The sequence below is a fragment of the Chelmon rostratus genome, chromosome 22, assembly GCF_017976325.1.
Source record: "Chelmon rostratus isolate fCheRos1 chromosome 22, fCheRos1.pri, whole genome shotgun sequence".
Lineage (NCBI taxonomy): Eukaryota > Metazoa > Chordata > Actinopteri > Chaetodontiformes > Chaetodontidae > Chelmon > Chelmon rostratus.
This window is the reverse complement of record NC_055679.1, coordinates 7,804,984-7,823,642: the sequence shown is the minus strand read 5'-3', so window position 1 is coordinate 7,823,642 and position 18,659 is coordinate 7,804,984. Positions and strand designations below refer to the sequence as shown.

General features: G+C 43.0%; 1 protein-coding gene across 2 annotated transcripts; it reads left to right on the top strand.

Annotated features, from left to right (window-relative positions):
- Nucleotides 1-3,390: 3,390 nt before the first annotated feature.
- On the top strand, nt 3,391-16,616 carry il17rel (interleukin 17 receptor E-like). 2 transcript variants are annotated; one of them, XM_041963921.1, is made up of 19 exons: nt 3,391-3,757; nt 5,418-5,445; nt 5,931-6,080; nt 7,553-7,659; nt 7,997-8,111; nt 8,371-8,415; nt 8,607-8,746; nt 9,846-9,917; nt 10,031-10,085; nt 10,201-10,364; nt 11,743-11,787; nt 12,770-12,827; nt 12,981-13,126; nt 13,546-13,605; nt 13,697-13,754; nt 14,459-14,590; nt 15,005-15,061; nt 15,152-15,233; nt 15,601-16,616. In XM_041963921.1, exons 1-19 carry the CDS (start codon nt 3,653-3,655, stop codon nt 15,602-15,604), a joined length of 1,623 nt encoding a protein of 540 aa, XP_041819855.1. In that variant the 5' UTR covers nt 3,391-3,652; the 3' UTR covers nt 15,605-16,616. The 2 variants fall into 2 exon arrangements, with proteins under 2 accessions (XP_041819855.1, XP_041819854.1); XM_041963920.1 differs by having other exon boundaries at nt 3,392-3,757; nt 15,152-16,616.
- Nucleotides 16,617-18,659: the final 2,043 nt, after the last annotated feature.

Here is an 18,659-nt window from a genome sequence, read left to right as displayed (position 1 = left end):
AGCTAATAACGTAATTATTACTGCAGTGTAACACTTGACGCTTACATGACATGAGCCATAGGGTCATGACAGACATCATTTTGATAAAAGTGAAATGAGTTTTGCCTTAAAATCCTTAAATCTTTGGTGCAGTTTTGGCGCCCCGATTGCGTCTCCTATATTCTATTCCAAATTATTTCACTATGTGAAAGTGGAATCTGTGAAATAGCGCACCAGTCTGGAGTGTGGAAGACCTGATTTTGTGACATCGCCGAGGACATGTCGATTTAACAAACTGTTAAGATCCAAACTGCTTGACCCGCGCGTGATTACGCGCGGCACATCACTCCAGATACAGAGCGCACAGAGTGCTTTTTGATGACAACGGGTATTTAATCAAGGATTTCATTCATAAATGAGCAGTTAAGAGGAAAAAATTTACATTTGCAATTCGTTGAAAACAATTGAGTTTGTAAATTCTTCTTCTTCAAATCACATAAGAATGCTGGTACCGTGTTAGGCATAAGCCTTCTTCAGCGTTTGAGCAAGTGTATTTCTAACTATTTATAGGGTTTATAAGTTGTAAGAAATGTTAATGAATCATTTATTGTTTTTCTCTAGCATTACTTTCTTGAGCCAATTTCTTTAATTCGCCAGGAAAATCCCTCCAATGTTCTGTCTGACCTCTCGCATTTTGGAAAATTGCTGCAGAGCGTCCAAAAGTCCATTCATTAACATCCGCAGCTGCATACATGATAGATTGTTCCAGTGGAGGAATCACTTATTAATGACATACAATAAAAAGAGATTTCATATCCTATGTGGCTGTAAAATGAGAACTCCGAGTCCTAATTAACAACTTAGCAACGGTTATGACTGCACACTTGTGGCTCACTATGAATAAAGACCTGTGAGACTAATTATTAATGACTTACTAACATTTATATCTTCCTTATTGTCACACAGAAACCCAAAGAAAATGTTCCCGAGGAGAGCCATGACTGTAATACACACTGAATCCCAGTAGATAGAGCCATTACTCAAAAAGAGATGAGCAGGTTTACCCACCACTGATAATTACTGTGTAAGGTACCAAAAAAAAAACAACAACATTTTTTTACAGTGTTTATTCAGGAAAGGCTTCACATCAAATTATAGTGCTCCTCTGTGAAATAGTAACAAAGTGTGTGAAGAAATACTCTTCAATAAATAAATAAAGGTCTTTGGTTAACCTTTGATCCAGGTTTCGGCCACATTCATTGAGGAAGCTCACAAGAGTCACAAGCTGGGCTGCGTGCCAGATGCAAACTACTCTATTGCCTTTTGTTTGCTCCTTAAGTTACATTTATCTGGCACAGTGTGTGTGTGTGTGTGTGTGTGTGTGTGTGTGTGTGTGTGTGTCTGTTCGTATCTGCATAATTGATGTGGATTTATCACAGCTTTGTGTGCATGTTTGTCTCATTCGTGTGGTTCCTGTTTGGCACACGGTTGGCCCAACAAAGGGTAGTCTAGCTGGATAGTTGCCACAATTCTATTATTAGGCACATGTGTGGTTGAGTCACACATCGGCATGTGCTGTTTTTTTAATTCTGTGGTTTCATCTGACATCGACTCTTTTGCGTTCACGCGGTGAACAGAACAAATCTGCTTTTGATGATGCGGGCTCCAAAAATCGGGTTTGTTTGACTGAAACCGAGCGTGGCAGCAATCAGTTTTCTTGTCCCATCCTCTCAGCTCTTTCATGGTCATGCTGTTTGATGTTATTGCGCAACACAGCACTTAAAAGAAGAGCTGTGCCTGACAGTAAAACACAAGTGAAGGTATTGCTCTTGCGCTGCTGTGTGGATGCTGTTGATAGCCGGCGATTGGCTGCCAACCACACTATCAAATCACCTAAGAATAGCTTGGAAGCCATGAGGGCAATCTCTTTCCTGTATCATTCCCAGCATTCGGGCGTTAAGAAGTTGCCTCAGAACATTTCCTTTTAGTTGTTTTGTGGACGACTCATGTCTACACAGCACATTCTGCCTCTGGCAAGTTGTTCTTATGAGTGGCTGTGAGAAACAATGTCGTCTGGGCTGAAGGGAGAAATATTCCTGCTTGGCGTTAGTCAGTAAATACTGGGTATAAGAAATAAATACAACATATAATTTAAAGCTCTCTGGAGTTTATGGCGTCTTTCAGCTCATTGTTTTGGTTGGAGGGCCCACAATTTGCACTAACTGGTGAACACAGCTGGCACACAGCATTCAGCAGCTACACATCCAGATATTTCCTCCTGGAGTTTTGTCGAAAGCTGAAAGGAGAGTAAATATTGGACTTTTCCTTAAAAACACAAGCCCACATAAATGATAATGTTGCTAATCTGTACTTGCTGTAAGTGTAAATAAGGATAGTCGTATCAGCTTGAAAGGGCACAGCAAGTCAGTGCTTGTTTCCCAAATAGCCAAAAACAAAGTCATTGCGAGTTTAAGTTCTTTTAAATATATATAACTCCTCAAATTCTACATTCTAGACAGTCCTAGCTGTGCGTTGTCCATGTAAGGGCATGCAGTTGTAGCTTAAAGCCAAGAGGAAGTTTTCTTTATGCAGTCATTGGGGAGTTAAATGTCAGCGGTCACTAGTATGACTAACTGAAGACTTGGGTGAAAGCATTTCTGCTGGTGACATTATCAACCGAACCTTAAGAAACACGAGCCGCTTGTGAACATCGAAGTACCCAAAAACCCTGCCCCCGATCTCCACATTCAACCGGCAAAGTCTGTTTTTGCACGTCGCGCTCCCACCTTGCCCCGTGGCTTTCAGAAAAAGGTTGCGCAGGGTGAGCACAGCAGAATGAACATCATGCCCCTATCAAGTTTCAGCCAGCGTGTCTCCCTCGTCGACTTGACTGAACCGGATTTAATAGCAGGGTTGTTGTATTTACAGAAAGTGGAAGGAGGTTTTCTGTCAGGAAACAGCCGTGCCAGGTACACTCTGCTTTTCTGAATGAATCATGATGAATCGAGGCAACAGTGCAAGATGTGAGTTGTGAAATGTTTCTCTTTTCCGGTTAATCCTGACACAGACTTGCACCTTTTACTGTTTGTGTGAGTGTGTTGCGGTGGTACCATTTCCCTGTAATGATGTAATTCATTGCTATGACAACCAATTAGGCATTTTTAAAGGGTGTCAGGAGTGCCAGTTATCAGCGGCAGATGACAAAGGGAAGAGGATGTGCAGTGTGACTTGTGTGACTGACTACACTTACACCTTATTGGAAGCATTGATAGAGAGGAAAACCCCTTATGGTTGTGTGTGTCTCCCCACACACACACACGAGCAGTGACAAACATCAACCTTCAAGCCCCGCCCCCCCTCCTCACCGAGGAATATTTAAATCCACACTTTTCAGCAGCTTGTCTTTCACTTTGTGTGCTTGGCTCTGCCCCAGCACACTACAAGCTGGATTTGATTACATTCAGGACAAAATAACCCCCCCCCCACCCCCCTCCCCATCCAGCAACCTGCCCAGACCAGGTGACCCTCATCTGGACCTGCCACTCCACCTGGCCTGAGGAGGAGAAGAGGAGAGGGGTTCGAAGAAGAAGAAGAAGAAGAACAACACCTGACAGATTACAGGAGAAGAAGAGGAGCAGCAGGAGAAGTTTGTGTCTCGTGCTGGCTGGAGAAAATGATCCTGTGGCTTCTCCTGCTGATGTCTCCCTGCTGTTTGGCTGTGAATGGAGCTGCAGCAGGACTGGGGAGGATAGAGCGATGTGACACCAGGTGTTCTCAGGTAAACCTCCATCAGGTAAACCACTGCTCTGCATTTCCTAGAAGGCTCAACAGACACGAGCACGCAGCTCACACAGCTAAACAAGGATGAAAGGGCTCTCGTGCTCTGCTGTAAAGTCAATTCCTGGCACCGCATGACTCACCTATTGACTCACTTACACATTTTACAGTGCAGGGATGCATCAAAGGTGAGCTTGCATACTGAACTGCAGGCGTGCATGCTGTACAAGCATCTGATCACGTTAAAGGAGCCAGAGCCTGGTCTCTGAAGGCTGCGGTTCTCTCTAATCTCGAACTCCTTAATCATTTACTCAGGCCTGAGGAGGAAAACAAAACAGCTGCCAATCAAATTGGGTGGAGAGCGGACAGGTAGCACTGATCTACTAGAGAATGTTTACTTCTTGCTCAGCAGTGGTCGAATGCAACAAAGCGTTTAACCCCAATACTGTTCTTAAGTGCAAATGTGAGGTTCTGGTACTTGAGTATTTCCATTCTATGCGACTTTATATGTACTTCTACTCCATCCCATCTCAGAGGCAAATAACAGGTTTTTCACTCCATTACATTTGTCTCACAGCTTTAGCTATTAGTTCCTTGCAGATTTCTATTTTTTTTATAAGCTTCCTGTCCAAATGTTGTGATTTTGAATTTGAGGTGGTATTAGTGCTTACTGAAGTTAAGGATCTGAATAGTGCTGCCACCAGCCTCTCAGTGACCTGATCAGAATTACATTCCCGGTAGATTTTAGCGTCTTTTTCTGCTTTGTCAGAATCAGACTCGGCTTTATTGGCCAAGTGTGTGTGCACATGCAAGGAATTTAACTGTGTACTTGCATAGGTACAAAAAACAAAACATGTTTTGAGTGCGCAATTGTGTGTCACATGTCTCTACAGGTATACGTGTTCAAAAACATAAATCAAGGTCTTGTAGCAGCTAACAAGCTCCCAAAAAAATTCTGTGTTGTGTTGAGCTGTGTTGACTTTCAAAACATAATTTCATCACATTACCAATGCGGTAATATGAGTAACCACATATACTGCTGCGGGATACCGGATACTGTTTGGTCTCATAACAAACCGATGGACGCCTCGGAACAATGCCTCATGAAGAAATATTAGTTTAAGCAAAGGAAGACTGAGATTTTTTTTTTTCAGCATTCAGTTGATAAATGACCTTCCCCACGTCATTCAAGTGAAAACACACTCTAACCCCGTCAGTCATCGCTGGGTGCAGGAGGAGCAGCACATGCGAATATTTGGAATAGTTTTCGCACAGCTTATGTCCCGGATGATAAATAAAGAAGGATGTATTTAAGTTTTGAAAGTGAGCGTATTGGCACATTGTACCGTGACCTACTTACCTCGGTGATGAACACTGTTGCATGTTTGCATCGCTGTCTGGAATGTTGCCTGTTTAACGCCATTTAAATTTAGTCTATATGGCTGCTTGTTGGTCCATAACAAGCTGCAGCAAAAACACAAACTGGTTTGGTTTTACTTGATTTGGCAATGAGGATGTAAAATGCTCCTGGCTGTGTGGGAATTCCCTGATCTGCAGAGCTGCCTTTGTTCTATTTGTTAAGAATTTCTTTATTAATGCAGCTTCTCAGAGAAGAGTTACAACCTGTTTCACTCGAGTGCCCTTTTTTTTTCTCCTTGCAGGGTCTTCACTGCAAGACCAAGCCAGATTGTGAGTATGGACATGTGTGGTCGTCATCACATCCACACTCACGCAGGCACACACGATTCCGCACAATAACTCACCAAATACTGTGCATCGCTGCCAAGAGACAAATTTAATATGTTTGTGTTTTACTGATATGTTGCCAAAGAGACAATCACAATTGCAGGGTTGGGAAAAGTGTATAAAACCACATAAAGAGCATTATGACATGCTAAAACCTCCTACTGAAACACATAAATCATTGTTGAAGATCTCAGGTGAGAGTGCCTGAGCTACCACAAGGTATTAACAACTTCTGATTGTGCTGCTGCTTGACTGAAATGAAAATATTAGACTTAGCACACCCAGTGTGATAACATGCACTGAACTTGAACACATATGTCACATTATTGGGAGTATAGCCGGCAGAAACTCCCACCTGGACCACAATGAAAATGTTCAGCCGCCTCTGGCTGATGCGTGTGTTTGTTTTCCGGCTCTGTCCTGCGCAGATTTGTTCCCTCCTCCGTGTCAGACCCCCGCTGACGGCCTCAGCACCTCCTCTGTGTTCCACAACGTCAGCCTCTCCACGGTCATGAGTTGTGAGGGGAGGCAGAAGTGCTCGCTGCACCTCAGAATAAAAACCGGGTTGCATCTCGCTGGTAGGTAAATGTGATGACTTGAAACACACACAACATCGATTAGATGTTTTCATTAAAAATGACATTCAGCTGCTGCTGAGTTGATTTTGGAATGACTGATTTAGTTTCTCAGTGAAATGAAGTAGTTATTGTTATTGAAAGTAGATTCTGGCACCAAGCTCTCGGCTGTCAGATTAATAACATTTGTTTGTTTTCAAGTCTTCTGGGCCAAGACATTGGATACGGGGGCCAAGACTTCCTGATTCCTGTGTGTTTACGGTCTGATTAGTAATACGAAATGCTTTCTGACGACATTTCGGCTAATCCCTATAAACAGATACATTTAGAAAAAAGCTAACCTATCCTGTTCATTGCCTGCAGATTCAGCATTCATATGCAGGTATCTGTTTATAGAGATCAGTTTATTTGTAATAAGTGTTTTGATTGGATATTAATGATAGAATATGGCTTTATTATCTGGTATGTTATTACCTAATTTAGTTAATCTTGGTACTTTTCTCAGTACAGAGTAGTGTAAGGAACTGAAATTTGGGGGTTTGAGGAAACGTTCCTCCATGCGACTCCATATCTGTTTAATTTACATGTTGTATCTTTGTGGCTGGTTTGCTCCTGTTAACAACTGATGAGTCAGGGATCAGCTGGGTTTTGCTAAGTTAGCTATTGATGATCAATAAATACCTCCAAACCATAGACTGGCTGCGTCTTAAACCACAATGCGTGGGGGTTACTGGAGTTGTTTAAAGGCAATTGATGGAGAAGTGCTGAGTAACAACAGTATGATGGCGTAGGGGTGGAGGGGGATGTTATAGGTAACTTAAAGTGGAAATATGCTTGTGAACATAGGCTGTTAAATGACAATGTCAGCTGAAATGGTAGGTAATCACAGGAATGGGCCCCTCACCCCACTTCCCATACATAGATTCTCTATAACTGACCTTTACACCTACAGAAGTTGTAACTTGTTTAACTTTGTCAGGAAGAGGAAGTTTCAAATGCAACTTTTTCGATGTAACCACACCACCCGTCACTCGACTCGTCATGGGTAGAGGCGGTTATCGCTGCATGATAAGATGTTTAGAAGCTTGCAGATAAACAATGAAGGAAGTCTCATTCATAAAAACAAAAGAACTATTTCCATCATCAGACTTCAGCTTTTGCGTACCGAATGTGTCGATTGACGTTTTTCCTCTGCCTGATTCTGCACATGACCTGATAAGTTACATGTGAAAGGACGCATTCATCAGCAGGATGTCCTCACCGGGCTGGAGCGGGGAATTCCCTGTGATCCCGAGCATTTAATCCATTCTGCCAATAAAGTGTCGCACATGCTGTTCTTCCTGGATGACACCTAAACCAATGCTAACTCGCAGTAAAATGCATTACTAGTCTTTGAATGGTTAACTGGTGAACCGTTGCTGCTTGACTTTTGGTCTTCAAGCCACCATCTGACTTTGATATAATTGTCTCCCCAGAGTCCATTCATGGCGTGTCCATCTGCACCGTCACCACAGGGATGATGTCCACCTGCCGAGTCGTCAGCTTCACGAGAGCGTCCAGACAAAGAATGTCTGGGTTGCAGGTACTGTTTACGGCACCATCATTGAACATTCAGTTATACTTTAATCCAGGGTGTCATGCACAAATGACTTTGCAGGAAAATGCACACAGTAAACAAGAGTTTAAGGGATGAAGTTCCTTTATCAGAACAGCAGATTGTAGACCATATTATTTCGTCTGTAACATCTGGAATATTTTGCAACATCTGCATCACTTGGACTAGAACACCGAGCACCGAACCACCACATCACTGTAGGCTGATATGGACCAAACGTGCGCAGCATTTTCCGTGGTATGATTGCAAAATTGTGGCAGACTTGTAACAGCTTGTGTGCTCTTTTTTTGCCCTTTTGCCGAAGGTGGTGGTTGAGAATGATTGCACTGTCGTTTCTCCGGGCCAGAAAGTCATGGTGACGGTGAAAACTGTGCTGAGCTACTGCGGCATAGCCTGGACGGGCACCTATGAAGCTCCAGGTAAGACCATTCTTGTAAAACTCTGCTAACACACACTCATGGGTTCATGAGCTGCAACGTTTTAATACTAAATGATTGAAGTCAACAAATAGTGTCATCTAAGGTCCCGAGTATCTACTTGATAGAAACAGGCAACATTAGGCAACAGGCAACACTTTGATCCCCAGTTATGTTGAGATGAAGGTCAATGATTCTTAAGGAGAACACTGCAGTAGCTGCATATTATATAAAAGTTACACATTATTACTTTTCTCCACAGACTGCATCAGTGAAGATTTGCAAAGACATGTCCCAGAATGCATTAGTAAGTACATAATTTGTCTCTAGTGAACAAGGCAATGTCTTCTCATAGTTTGCACGTGTCTACATTTTACAGGCCTAATGTAGTAAAACTATCATTATTTAACAAGAAAATGGCTAAATATTAGCGATAAGCCAGATATCTTGTGCTTCCCAACGTTCCAACGCACTCAGACGCTAACATGTCTCTTTCAGCTGGGAGGCTGTCGTACGACGTGAACCCGCAGAGGAAGGAGCTGAGTGTCAGCGTGGCAGACATGCTGGAAGACCACGACTACCACCTCCGTCTGTGCCATAAGGATTTCATATGCATTGGCACAGGGGCAAATACAGTGGTTAGTCCTGCTATTTACTGGAAACTGCAAAATACTGACAATGATCTTACGTATGCTGTTTACTATTTCTCATATCTACTTTAATTGCTGGCATTAAATTATCTTACAGTTTCTTCTAATCCTGTGTTTAAATTTTTTATTGAAAAGATAAATAATCCCACCAATCACAACACAACAGAGTGGCAGCATCCAAATATGATATACAGCTTCCATACTCATACAACAATGCACATCCAAAATCACTTATACACTGTGCACATGTCATAATTTAGGATAATAGTGTGGCACTTGGGATGGCTGGTTGGTTAGGTGAAGTGACCCGTGCATGTGTACTCTTACCCACTGCGTGGTGGGAAGCCTCCCCTGCCCTGCAGCCCTGCACAGGATACGATGGTGTAGTTCAGGGGTCGGCAACCCGCGACGCTTTCACCCCTCTGATGCGGCTCACTGCGGCTTTTGGAAATAATTAATGAGTTTGTTTTTAAAACAAACGTCGTGCACGCCTCACAGATGACAGCTTACAACCCTGTGAAAAGATGAAGGTGACGGCATACAGCCCTGATGTGCAGACGCTGTGTGCAACCCCTGGTGTAGTAGTAGCATGGATGTCCTGCCTTATATGTGTGACGCCATTGTCTTAACTGTAAGTAGGCAGGTTTCTATGGAAATGACACATCGTAAACGAGCACCGATACCACTCCTATAAATGAGTTTCTTATGTCAGAGATAAACCAGAGAAATGAGAACCGTTACAAGCAGCAAGCTTGAAACCATTCTCCTGCTTTATCAAGCCGGTTTGTGAGTCAGCGGCATTCGTAAAGTTTCAACGTAACCGCTCACCGACTCATGCTCTTTAATTCCCTGCTAGTTTTATGATGCCAAAGGTGACTGCCACCAATGCAGTGCTGTCGTCTGACGCGGTATCGATGTGAAGAAGTATTCTCCACTTGATAAAAGTCTGAAAACTCTTGAAAACTCTTGCAGCTCGCTCACACAGCGCGACACTCGCAAAGAGTTGCCGAACACCAACCCATACACGCACATGTCTACGTGCCAGAAAGAGATGGATGAATACTAAAAAGCTTTGTTTACCTTCTAGATTAAGAAGGAGGAACTCGTGAAGAGCGCCACCCTTCCGTACTCCCGACCTTTGCCCTGCCTCTGCATCGAGGTAGGTTTCAATCAGCACTCTTGGGTTTTAAGCACTTATTATCTCTTTCCAGTAGTAATCGATTCCATGAGTAGGGATTGAACCTTTGACACTCATAAACACATTCCTCACAGGGATGGTCTGCTGTGATGGACGCCCCCAGAGTCCAGGTCTGCCCCTTCAAAGAACGTGAGTCACTTCATTGCTTTCAGTATCAATTTGGTTGTAAACTGAGCACGTGCCCGCGGCGCTTCCAGGCCGATATCATATCATCCGAAGTATTCATGACCTCACCTGCCCGCAGGCCTCGAGGAGCTGTGGTTTGGAATTACTTTCGACCCGCTGGAGGGGACGCTGTCGTGGGAGCCCGCCTGTCCGGTGACCGCCGTGGTCGCGTTGTGTCAGGAAGGCGAGGGCGGCGTCTGCGTGGATCTGCCCAACGCAGCCCAGAATGTCAGCAGAGAAAAGGTAAGAAAAGGCCTCCGACTTGTTGAAGCATCACTCGTGCTTACCTTGTTGTGGTCACTCGCACACGTGAGCCAGCGATGAACATGATCACGCACGTACCAGGCGTGGATGGAGATCCTGTGAGCGCGAGGACAGGGGTTCAAAAACCAGCTCATCACGTCGCACACATTAGTCACTCACACCAAAACATTACGCACCTTTGCGACACTTTGACGACCAGTTTGATCTGGTTGTAGCTCAGCTGTTTGCTTTATACTTTATACAGAGGAAAGAAGTCACACGCACAATTTACACAATGATTCAAACTGAGTTTATTCTTCCCTCTTGCTTCGGCTCATATAGACGCTGAGTTATGTTGTTATTGTAAGTGCCAGGCCCACGTAAAGTCTTTTCCAAGCAGTTGCTGACATAAACAGTCGCGTTGCAAGAGCAAAGAGAGAGCTTGCACTGCTGGGAGTCCTCAGATGACACAGAGATTGCGCTTTTCTTGGCACCGGCTCCCTCTGCATTTTACAGCTGATTGTTAAAGTGTATGAAAGCACACCTTGGACTGGCTCCACAGTATAAAACAGATCTTTTTGGTGCTTCTTCTTCTAATTATTGTTCTTTAAAAAAACATTTGTTTTTTTCTTAGTATGGCATTTTTTGAACTTAGCAGTACGTGCAGTGCACATATGTTTATGTGTATATCTATGGTGTAGCATATGTACAGAGTATGTGTGTGTATATTTATACATGTACACTTCTGTGTGTGTGTGGCCATGTATTACTCATGTTGTGGGGACATAAATCTGTTTACACAGCCACATTGTGGTGACTTCCTTCCTTATGGGGACAAAATGCAAGTCTCTGCAATGTCAATCATTAAATTTTAGGGTGTAGACTTGGGTTGAGGTAAGGGTGAGGATAGGTTTAGGGAAAGAAATAGGGCTATATTTGTGCCTTTATATGCTGTATTACATATTACATATTGCACATATTTGCTACTTTAACACCCTCCTTTACTACTTTACTACCATATTGTCACAGATCATTTTGTGCTATGTGTTTTAGTAACATTTTATTGTTTTTATCACTTCATTTATGTTTCTTTTATTGTGTTGTGATGGACCTTGTAACAGCTGTTGAAAAAATCCTATGTAAATAGAATTTTTTCTTATGATCATTGGATGGATTAAACCCAAGGCCAAGTCAGTTGAGAAGGAAATCCTCAGTTTGGATAAATAGCATATAAAAATAGCCACACTGTGACACACGGTGTCCCATCTTAGGCAGACTTAAAAATAAACAGCACCAAATAAAACACGAGTATCTTTTAGTCCAATCTAATCTGTGTACGAAGATTCTGCTCAGTTTAATCAATCTTTTTCTTTTTCAGATAGCGTTTACTAAAGTGGATCCGCACCCTCGACTGTGCATGAAGGTAATGACTTTCAGGAGTCTCATTGTAGACAAACGGCAAACCTGGCATAGATCGTGTTGTTGTTGGTACAACGCTACTTCATTTAGTCATGAAAAGCATTTCCTCCACACACTGTACTCTTTGACTATCCTACTCATATTACAGAAAGACGCCCTTTCCACCAGCTGTAGCAAGCATAGCACAGCAGAACTGTGTCAGTTCAAATAACAGCTCTGTGTTTACGGAACAGTTTGACATGTTGGGAAATTCACTTATTTGCTTTCTGACTGAAGGTTGTCAAATGTTGTTTATTTAAGTCAGACAAAAACCAAAGCAGAAAAACGCCATGTTGCAATTTTACAGCGTCGCTGGTCCCCGACTGGTGCACGATTGCAAGCTCAAGAGGCTAGCTGCCAAGCTAAGCTGAGACATCCTAACCCTAACCCAAACATTCGGTTAGCTGGTAAGCTAAGCTAACCGGCTTATGCTAGTGCTGGGTTTAGGTCTGCTTAAACTCCACAGGAATGTGTGATAATGGAAGAAACACTTTTCCATCAGTATAAATGGAATTATATGCTAATCTTTGGTGGTGAAGAGCGACAGGGTTATAAAATTGGACAGATATCACATGCAATCAATCAGATGCCTCTGTTTGAGAGTAATACTAATAGCATTTCCTCTGTGAAGCCATTTCTATATAAGGAAGGGTACTATCGCCTGTTTACTATGGCAACGACAGAGATAAAAGGGGGAAGCTGTGTTCAAATCCTCATGCATTCCAGCTCATTGCAGCAATGAGGGTTAACTGGTAACCCAACCATAAAGCAGAAGTGCTGTCTGTGTTATTATTTGTAGTTTTTGATACGCTGATTCCCAACAGTGGCTAAACAGTGTCTATGGGTATGGTGTTATGTATTTAAAAGGCAGAACAAACGATTATGTTTATGAGCTTTATATGTTGGATGAAGATTGCTGCAAAATAAAATTGTTGTGTCTTCTTCAGTTTACTGCAGGGTCCCAGTCCTGGACCAGGTGCCCTTTTACTGATGCAAGATTCCAAGGTGTCACTTTTTGTCACTTCAACGTGCTAATCATATTACGACTATCATTCCGTTATGGCACCACTGTGTCACTCTGTGTCTGTGTCATGAAGATATGGCAGATATTAGGCAGCAAATTGCTCGGCGTAACGATAACTGTGCAATCACTTGCAGCGTGGGAGGTGGTCGCCACCGGGAGACAAGGCCACGAAGACGTGAAGATGTTGTCACAGATCGCCGCAGAGTTTTCCGTGGGGCTGTGTGAGAGATCCAAAGGCTCTGCCGTGTGCCAGATCACCGAAACGCACACCATACATGCGGTAGGTATTGCGCCCTTGCTGCGAATTTGAGGGCGTGCCGCAAGCTGCAACAACATGCCTGCAGCGATTGCACGGCAGCTTCTCCCATATCTGATTACTGTTGTTCAATATCGCCTTACAAAGCAGTTAAAGGTAATAACATCTTTAAAATGATGTTTTATTGGAAACGCTGCCAGTACACCAGCCACATAAAACGTGCAACGCGCTTTCTGGTATTTTTCTTGCAGGAAAAATGTGTTTCCACTCTGACGCTAAACTGCAGCGCTTCATCAATCAGTCATCTCTCTCCTGAGTTATGGTTAAATAGTGTCATGGCTGGCAGCACATAAAAGAAACACAGGATGGCAGCCATGACAGTTTCGTTAACACCTGCCGGCTGAGCTCCTGAGAGTTTCTTGTGTCCTTTGTCTGTTTCTCAGGAGAAGAATAAAGCTGTGGGCTTAAACCTGACAGGGAAACTGTGCGACTCTTGTCTCCAGGTATGTGCGAGTAGTTCACAGTTCCTTTGAGGTAAACTGCTCCCTCGCCTTCAGGACAACGACTCTGAATCCACATTTTGTATTTGCATAGGTGAAGAGGCTCGATGTGAAGTTTGCCGCCACGGTCGTTCACTGTCTTCAGCAGTGCAGTGAGTATTGGTTGTCTTATAACCTAGAGGTGAATTCGTCCACCTCCCCTTTCCTCTTTTCTTCTTCTTTGGTTTCATCCTGTGTGGTCTAATCGACATTCATCCCAACTCTTTCTTTTCCTTCCTTTCTCCTTAAATATTCCCACCCTGAGGCGCCACATCAGTTTGAAATGCAAATGGTCCCCACTCCTTCTTTTCTTCTTAAACGTAGTCTGAGGCAGTAATAGGCCGTATGTTTACTCTCACGCTATTTCTAATAGGGTAATCACAAATGTATGAGCCTCTGAAGTTTGCCTTGAGTGGTTTCTTGGCATCATTTTGAAAAAATAAAAGGATTCTTTGTACCAGCATCCTTGACCTGAATTGCGTGTGTCATGATGGATGACGCTATTATGTATAAACACAGAGTCTCTGAAGAAAAGGAAGAAGATCTTGAAACTGAGCAGACTGCATCCTGCTTGTGTCAGAAGTCTAACAAACATGGAGAACTGTCTCATTATCCTCAGGAGACAGTGATTTAAAGGAATAGTTACACACTGATTTGCTTTCTTACGAAGCGTCAGATGAGAGGATCGATACCACTTTAATGTCAGCCTGTAGCCAGTTATCTTAGCTTAGCATAAAGACTGGAAACAGGGGGAAACAGCTAGCCTGGCTCAGTCTGTGTGTGTATATAGTCTACACACTGTCAATTCTCGTCACAGATCAATCATCGCACCTCAAACATGCTATCTCCAGCCAATCCACTTGGAGCTGGACCTGGGTCGTTCTACCAGCTGGTGTTCTCCTCTCTGCCGTCATAATTGTCACCGTGGTGCTTCACATACTGTTGACCGGTGAGTAGAATGACACGACTATGCTCAGGCCTGCAATATTGACGTACTGTTATGTGTGTGTGTGATCTGATTTTGGCCCAGTTCCAGTGTCCACACTTCATGCTCACAGAGTTTTGCTCCCTGGAGTCCAATAGGGACTCCCGTCACAGTTTGTATCCTATCAGAGCTAACGTATCTTAGAAAAATATTTGTGTCTGTGAAGTGTTAGCTGCACGATTATGCAAAGCCCGAAGAAAGAATGGACCGCATTTAACAGGACTTTTTCTTTTGAGGTTTACAGTAACCTCAAACTGCAAGTTCCATGGATGTTTTAGATCGTCCAAAATGCAGAACTAATTTCAATGACACCCAGACACCGAACATGACACATGCTGCCCTATTTCCTCATTTGATTCTCCCTGTCTTCTATATTAGTGTATCGGAGGAGGAAACAGAAAAGAAATGGAGGATGTGCGTTTGAAAGGCAAACCGGTGAGATTATCCCTAACTTTCTTTCGTTGACTACAAAGCATATGTATTGTCCGACACCCACAACCCGAACCTGCTCCTGTGTTTGCTCAGATCCTGCTTTTGAGTGTGTGGCCCCTGCATTACAAACTAAACCTGTTGTCCACGGAGGGGTCCTCGTGCCTGATTCGCCGCAGTACGTGAACACTGAGAGGGCCAATTTAATCTCTGACTGATGGAAGAACGGTGCCCCGGTCAAGTGTTACCTGTAAAGTGCAGTATGAAACTGTAAAGATGTTACACGAACCAGATAAGTTCTCTGTTGAACGCAGTGTACAATGTTGAGACAGATATTTCAAACGTTACGCATGTTACTGTATACGTATGTGCTGCTTAGTATGCTTGTTATAGACATTGGCTGTTGTTTATGTATTCTGTGTGGTGTTTTTTGGTGAAAGTTCATGTGTATTAAACCTGCAGTGCGTAACTTTTTACATGTAAATTTACGTCAGTTTCTCTGCCGAAAGAGTTCACACAATGCTGATTAAGCCTATCATCGCCAGGTAAATCTCTCGCACCGGTAGCGATGTGTTTTACATCAACCAGCAAATGATTGGTTTGCCTGCGCTGAAGGGCGGAGCAACGGTAGCGGACGGAGCAAGCGGAGTATGGCGGATTCTGTGGCGGGAAAAACCTAAGAAGCCTCCAAGAAAAGTTTGTGATGCTCCAGATAAAGACACAAAAGTTCCCCACTGCAGGTTTAAAGTTCAAATATTCATTCAGCTTGCAGCTAAACGGTTTCCGTCCTAATTTAAATGTCTATTTTCAATAAAAAAAACCAAAACCTGCTGATTTTATTTTATTTTTTTTACTTCTTTTTAGTTCACCATAATTTTAAATGTAATAATGTTTCCTATCTAATTTTACTTGTATTAGATGCACACAGCGGCTACATGCAGCAGATCACTCACAACATTATGTAGGGGAAATGTCGAAATATGGCAGAATCACCGCTTTACCACACCAAGACTGTTGCCACACTGGAATTTACGACAGTCATGTCCCACTGTATTGCAAGGTGTTGGCGTTATTTTGTCCACACCCAAAGGCAACAGGTCTGCTTTGGTGTTTAAACGTATCAGTTTCCAAGAAATCACTTTTCACACCTCTTTGTTTGCACACTTGTTCAGGCAAGCCAGTGTTTGCTGCGCCTCATCCTATGCACATAACTTGGAATTGGAAACATGAGCCAAGGCAAATGCTGAGGTTGTTTTGTGATTGCTGAACGTGTAAATAAGCAGCGGCTGGCCAACGTGCTCGCCGTATCTACTGACAGGTGATCATATGTGGCAGAAAAATCTGTTAGAGCAGGTTTAAATAACACAACTGATGCATATGTACCCATGTATACACAAATAATTCATGGAGGTGTAGATTTGTGGGATGACAGTACAGCTAATTCTTTTTCAGAATCTCATGATCTACATAAAAATCATCAAGCTATGAAACACACATTTCACTGTTTGCATATCATTTCCATTATTTACACTGCAAGAGTATTAAAAGCATTTAAAAAGGGCCATTTGCATGTTTTTGTGATACCATTACTTGTCGCTCTGCTGGATCTTCGCGGAAAAAAATAAACCCAATTCATCAGCGTTTGCATTGAAAATCAGTGGGAATATTTGGCCCATTCATTAACTGTAGTGAAGTCTACAGCTGTGCTAGCAGCTCTGTGACGCTGCAGGCACAGTGGCGCTTCGAGCTAAGTGCTGCCAACAATGCCAAGTGCTGAAAGTTAAAGGAATCATCAAAGTCATTAGGATCCGTCCTCTGGGGATCATTAATACCTGTACTAAATTTCATGGGAATTGATGCAATCGTACTGACTGACAGACATGACTGTGTCACCACCATCATTAGAGGTTAGGTAATTCGAGCTAGGTGGAGATTTGGGAAGTGCGTTTAATGTGACCTGTCTCAGTTTTCTTTGTTTTTTGAACCTAAATGATACACTCCCCAGTTTTGAACTTGTATTGCTTTGCTTTGGCTCTCATTGCATCCACTTAAAGTACGGTACAAGCCTGAAAGTCATACTGTCAGGCCTGATGTTAGTTCACCGCTTTGCACGTACAAACAGCTGCCGGGCAGCTCCAGCAGCACCTTATTAGTATTGATCAGACACCGATTCTTCCCTCCTGGTCCATTCCTTCTTGCTGATTCCAGTCCAGTATTTTAGCTTTGATAGTCTGGATGTACAGACGGACTTCTGATGTGTCATGGTTGCTCTGGAAAACAGCCAAACATCTTAGTCAGTTGCAAAGAAAGGTGCTTACATCTCTCCCTTCCCGCTATATTCTCTTCCCCCGCCACTGCACTGCGTTTCCCACATCTTTCTCTGTATGCAAATCATTTCCGCTTGGTTTACATAGGCAAAATGCTATAAGCAGCACACCAATACCAGTAAGAGGACAGAGGCCTCTCTGTGCAGATACTCATGCAGAAAGCCTGCGGGCGTGCACCAGCACAGAATCCACCCTGTGCTCAGGCTTTCACGCAGGAGGAACTATTTACTGTAAAACGTTAAATGGGTCAGGGCTTTGGTGTGCTCTTACAGATTTCCTTGTTAGATTGGTTTTGAATGTACAGTATGCGAGCATGTAAAACATGGTGAGAGAATTGTGAAACACCAGAAGAAAGTGAGGCCATCTTTGAATTATTTTTTTTCCCCCAAAACCTGCATATACGTTTCCTCATAGCCAAGAGTAATCGTAAAACATGTCCACGTGTATTTAGGGAAAATGTGAATGACCTTTGTCTGGCATTATATCACTGTGACATTATTAATCATAGCTGAGTCACGTTGAGGAAATGTTCTTTTGACGGCCATCTGACTGTTGTAAAATATAATCTGAATTCACAATGACAAAGCAAGAAGATAGTGTTGGGAGGATCCCAGGCCAGAAACAAATGTTGGCAACAGGTCCAGAAGACCACTTCTTAAAGCTTGAGTCCACCACGTTTTCCCGCTGACCACATGTGATATCACATGCATGTAGTTTTTATTTGCCCTCAGTTCAAGACAATCACGGTTGAGATTTCTACCAGCCCAATTAAATTTAATCAAGCTGCATCTTTCTGGTCAAAATTTTGATTTGGTTCATGAACAAACTCCCATCTGCCTCAGCTGCACCGAGTTGCTGCAATGTGTTCAGGGCTCATTAGCAAATGATAGCATGCTACCATGCTAAACTAAGCTGGTGAACATGGTAAACATTATAATATCTTTAGCATGTTAACATTGTTATTCTGGACATGTAGAAATTCTGATGTTAGCCTTTAGCCATTTAGCTAAAAGCACCTTTGTACCTAAGCTACCTAAGCTAGCATGAGAATGGACTTGACACCTGGAAGAGTCTCACCAGGAAAGACACCAAACATCTTTTTGGTAAATTGCTGCTGATCTCAACACAGTTACATCTGATTCAAATATGTCAAGGAATAAAAGAACGTTTTGGGAAAAACACATTCCAACAGCATTATTCTGGGGATGGAATCAAAAGGTCTTTGAGTGTGGTTCTGGGAAGTCAGACTGAGGGAGCACAGCTCCGTTCTGCTCTGC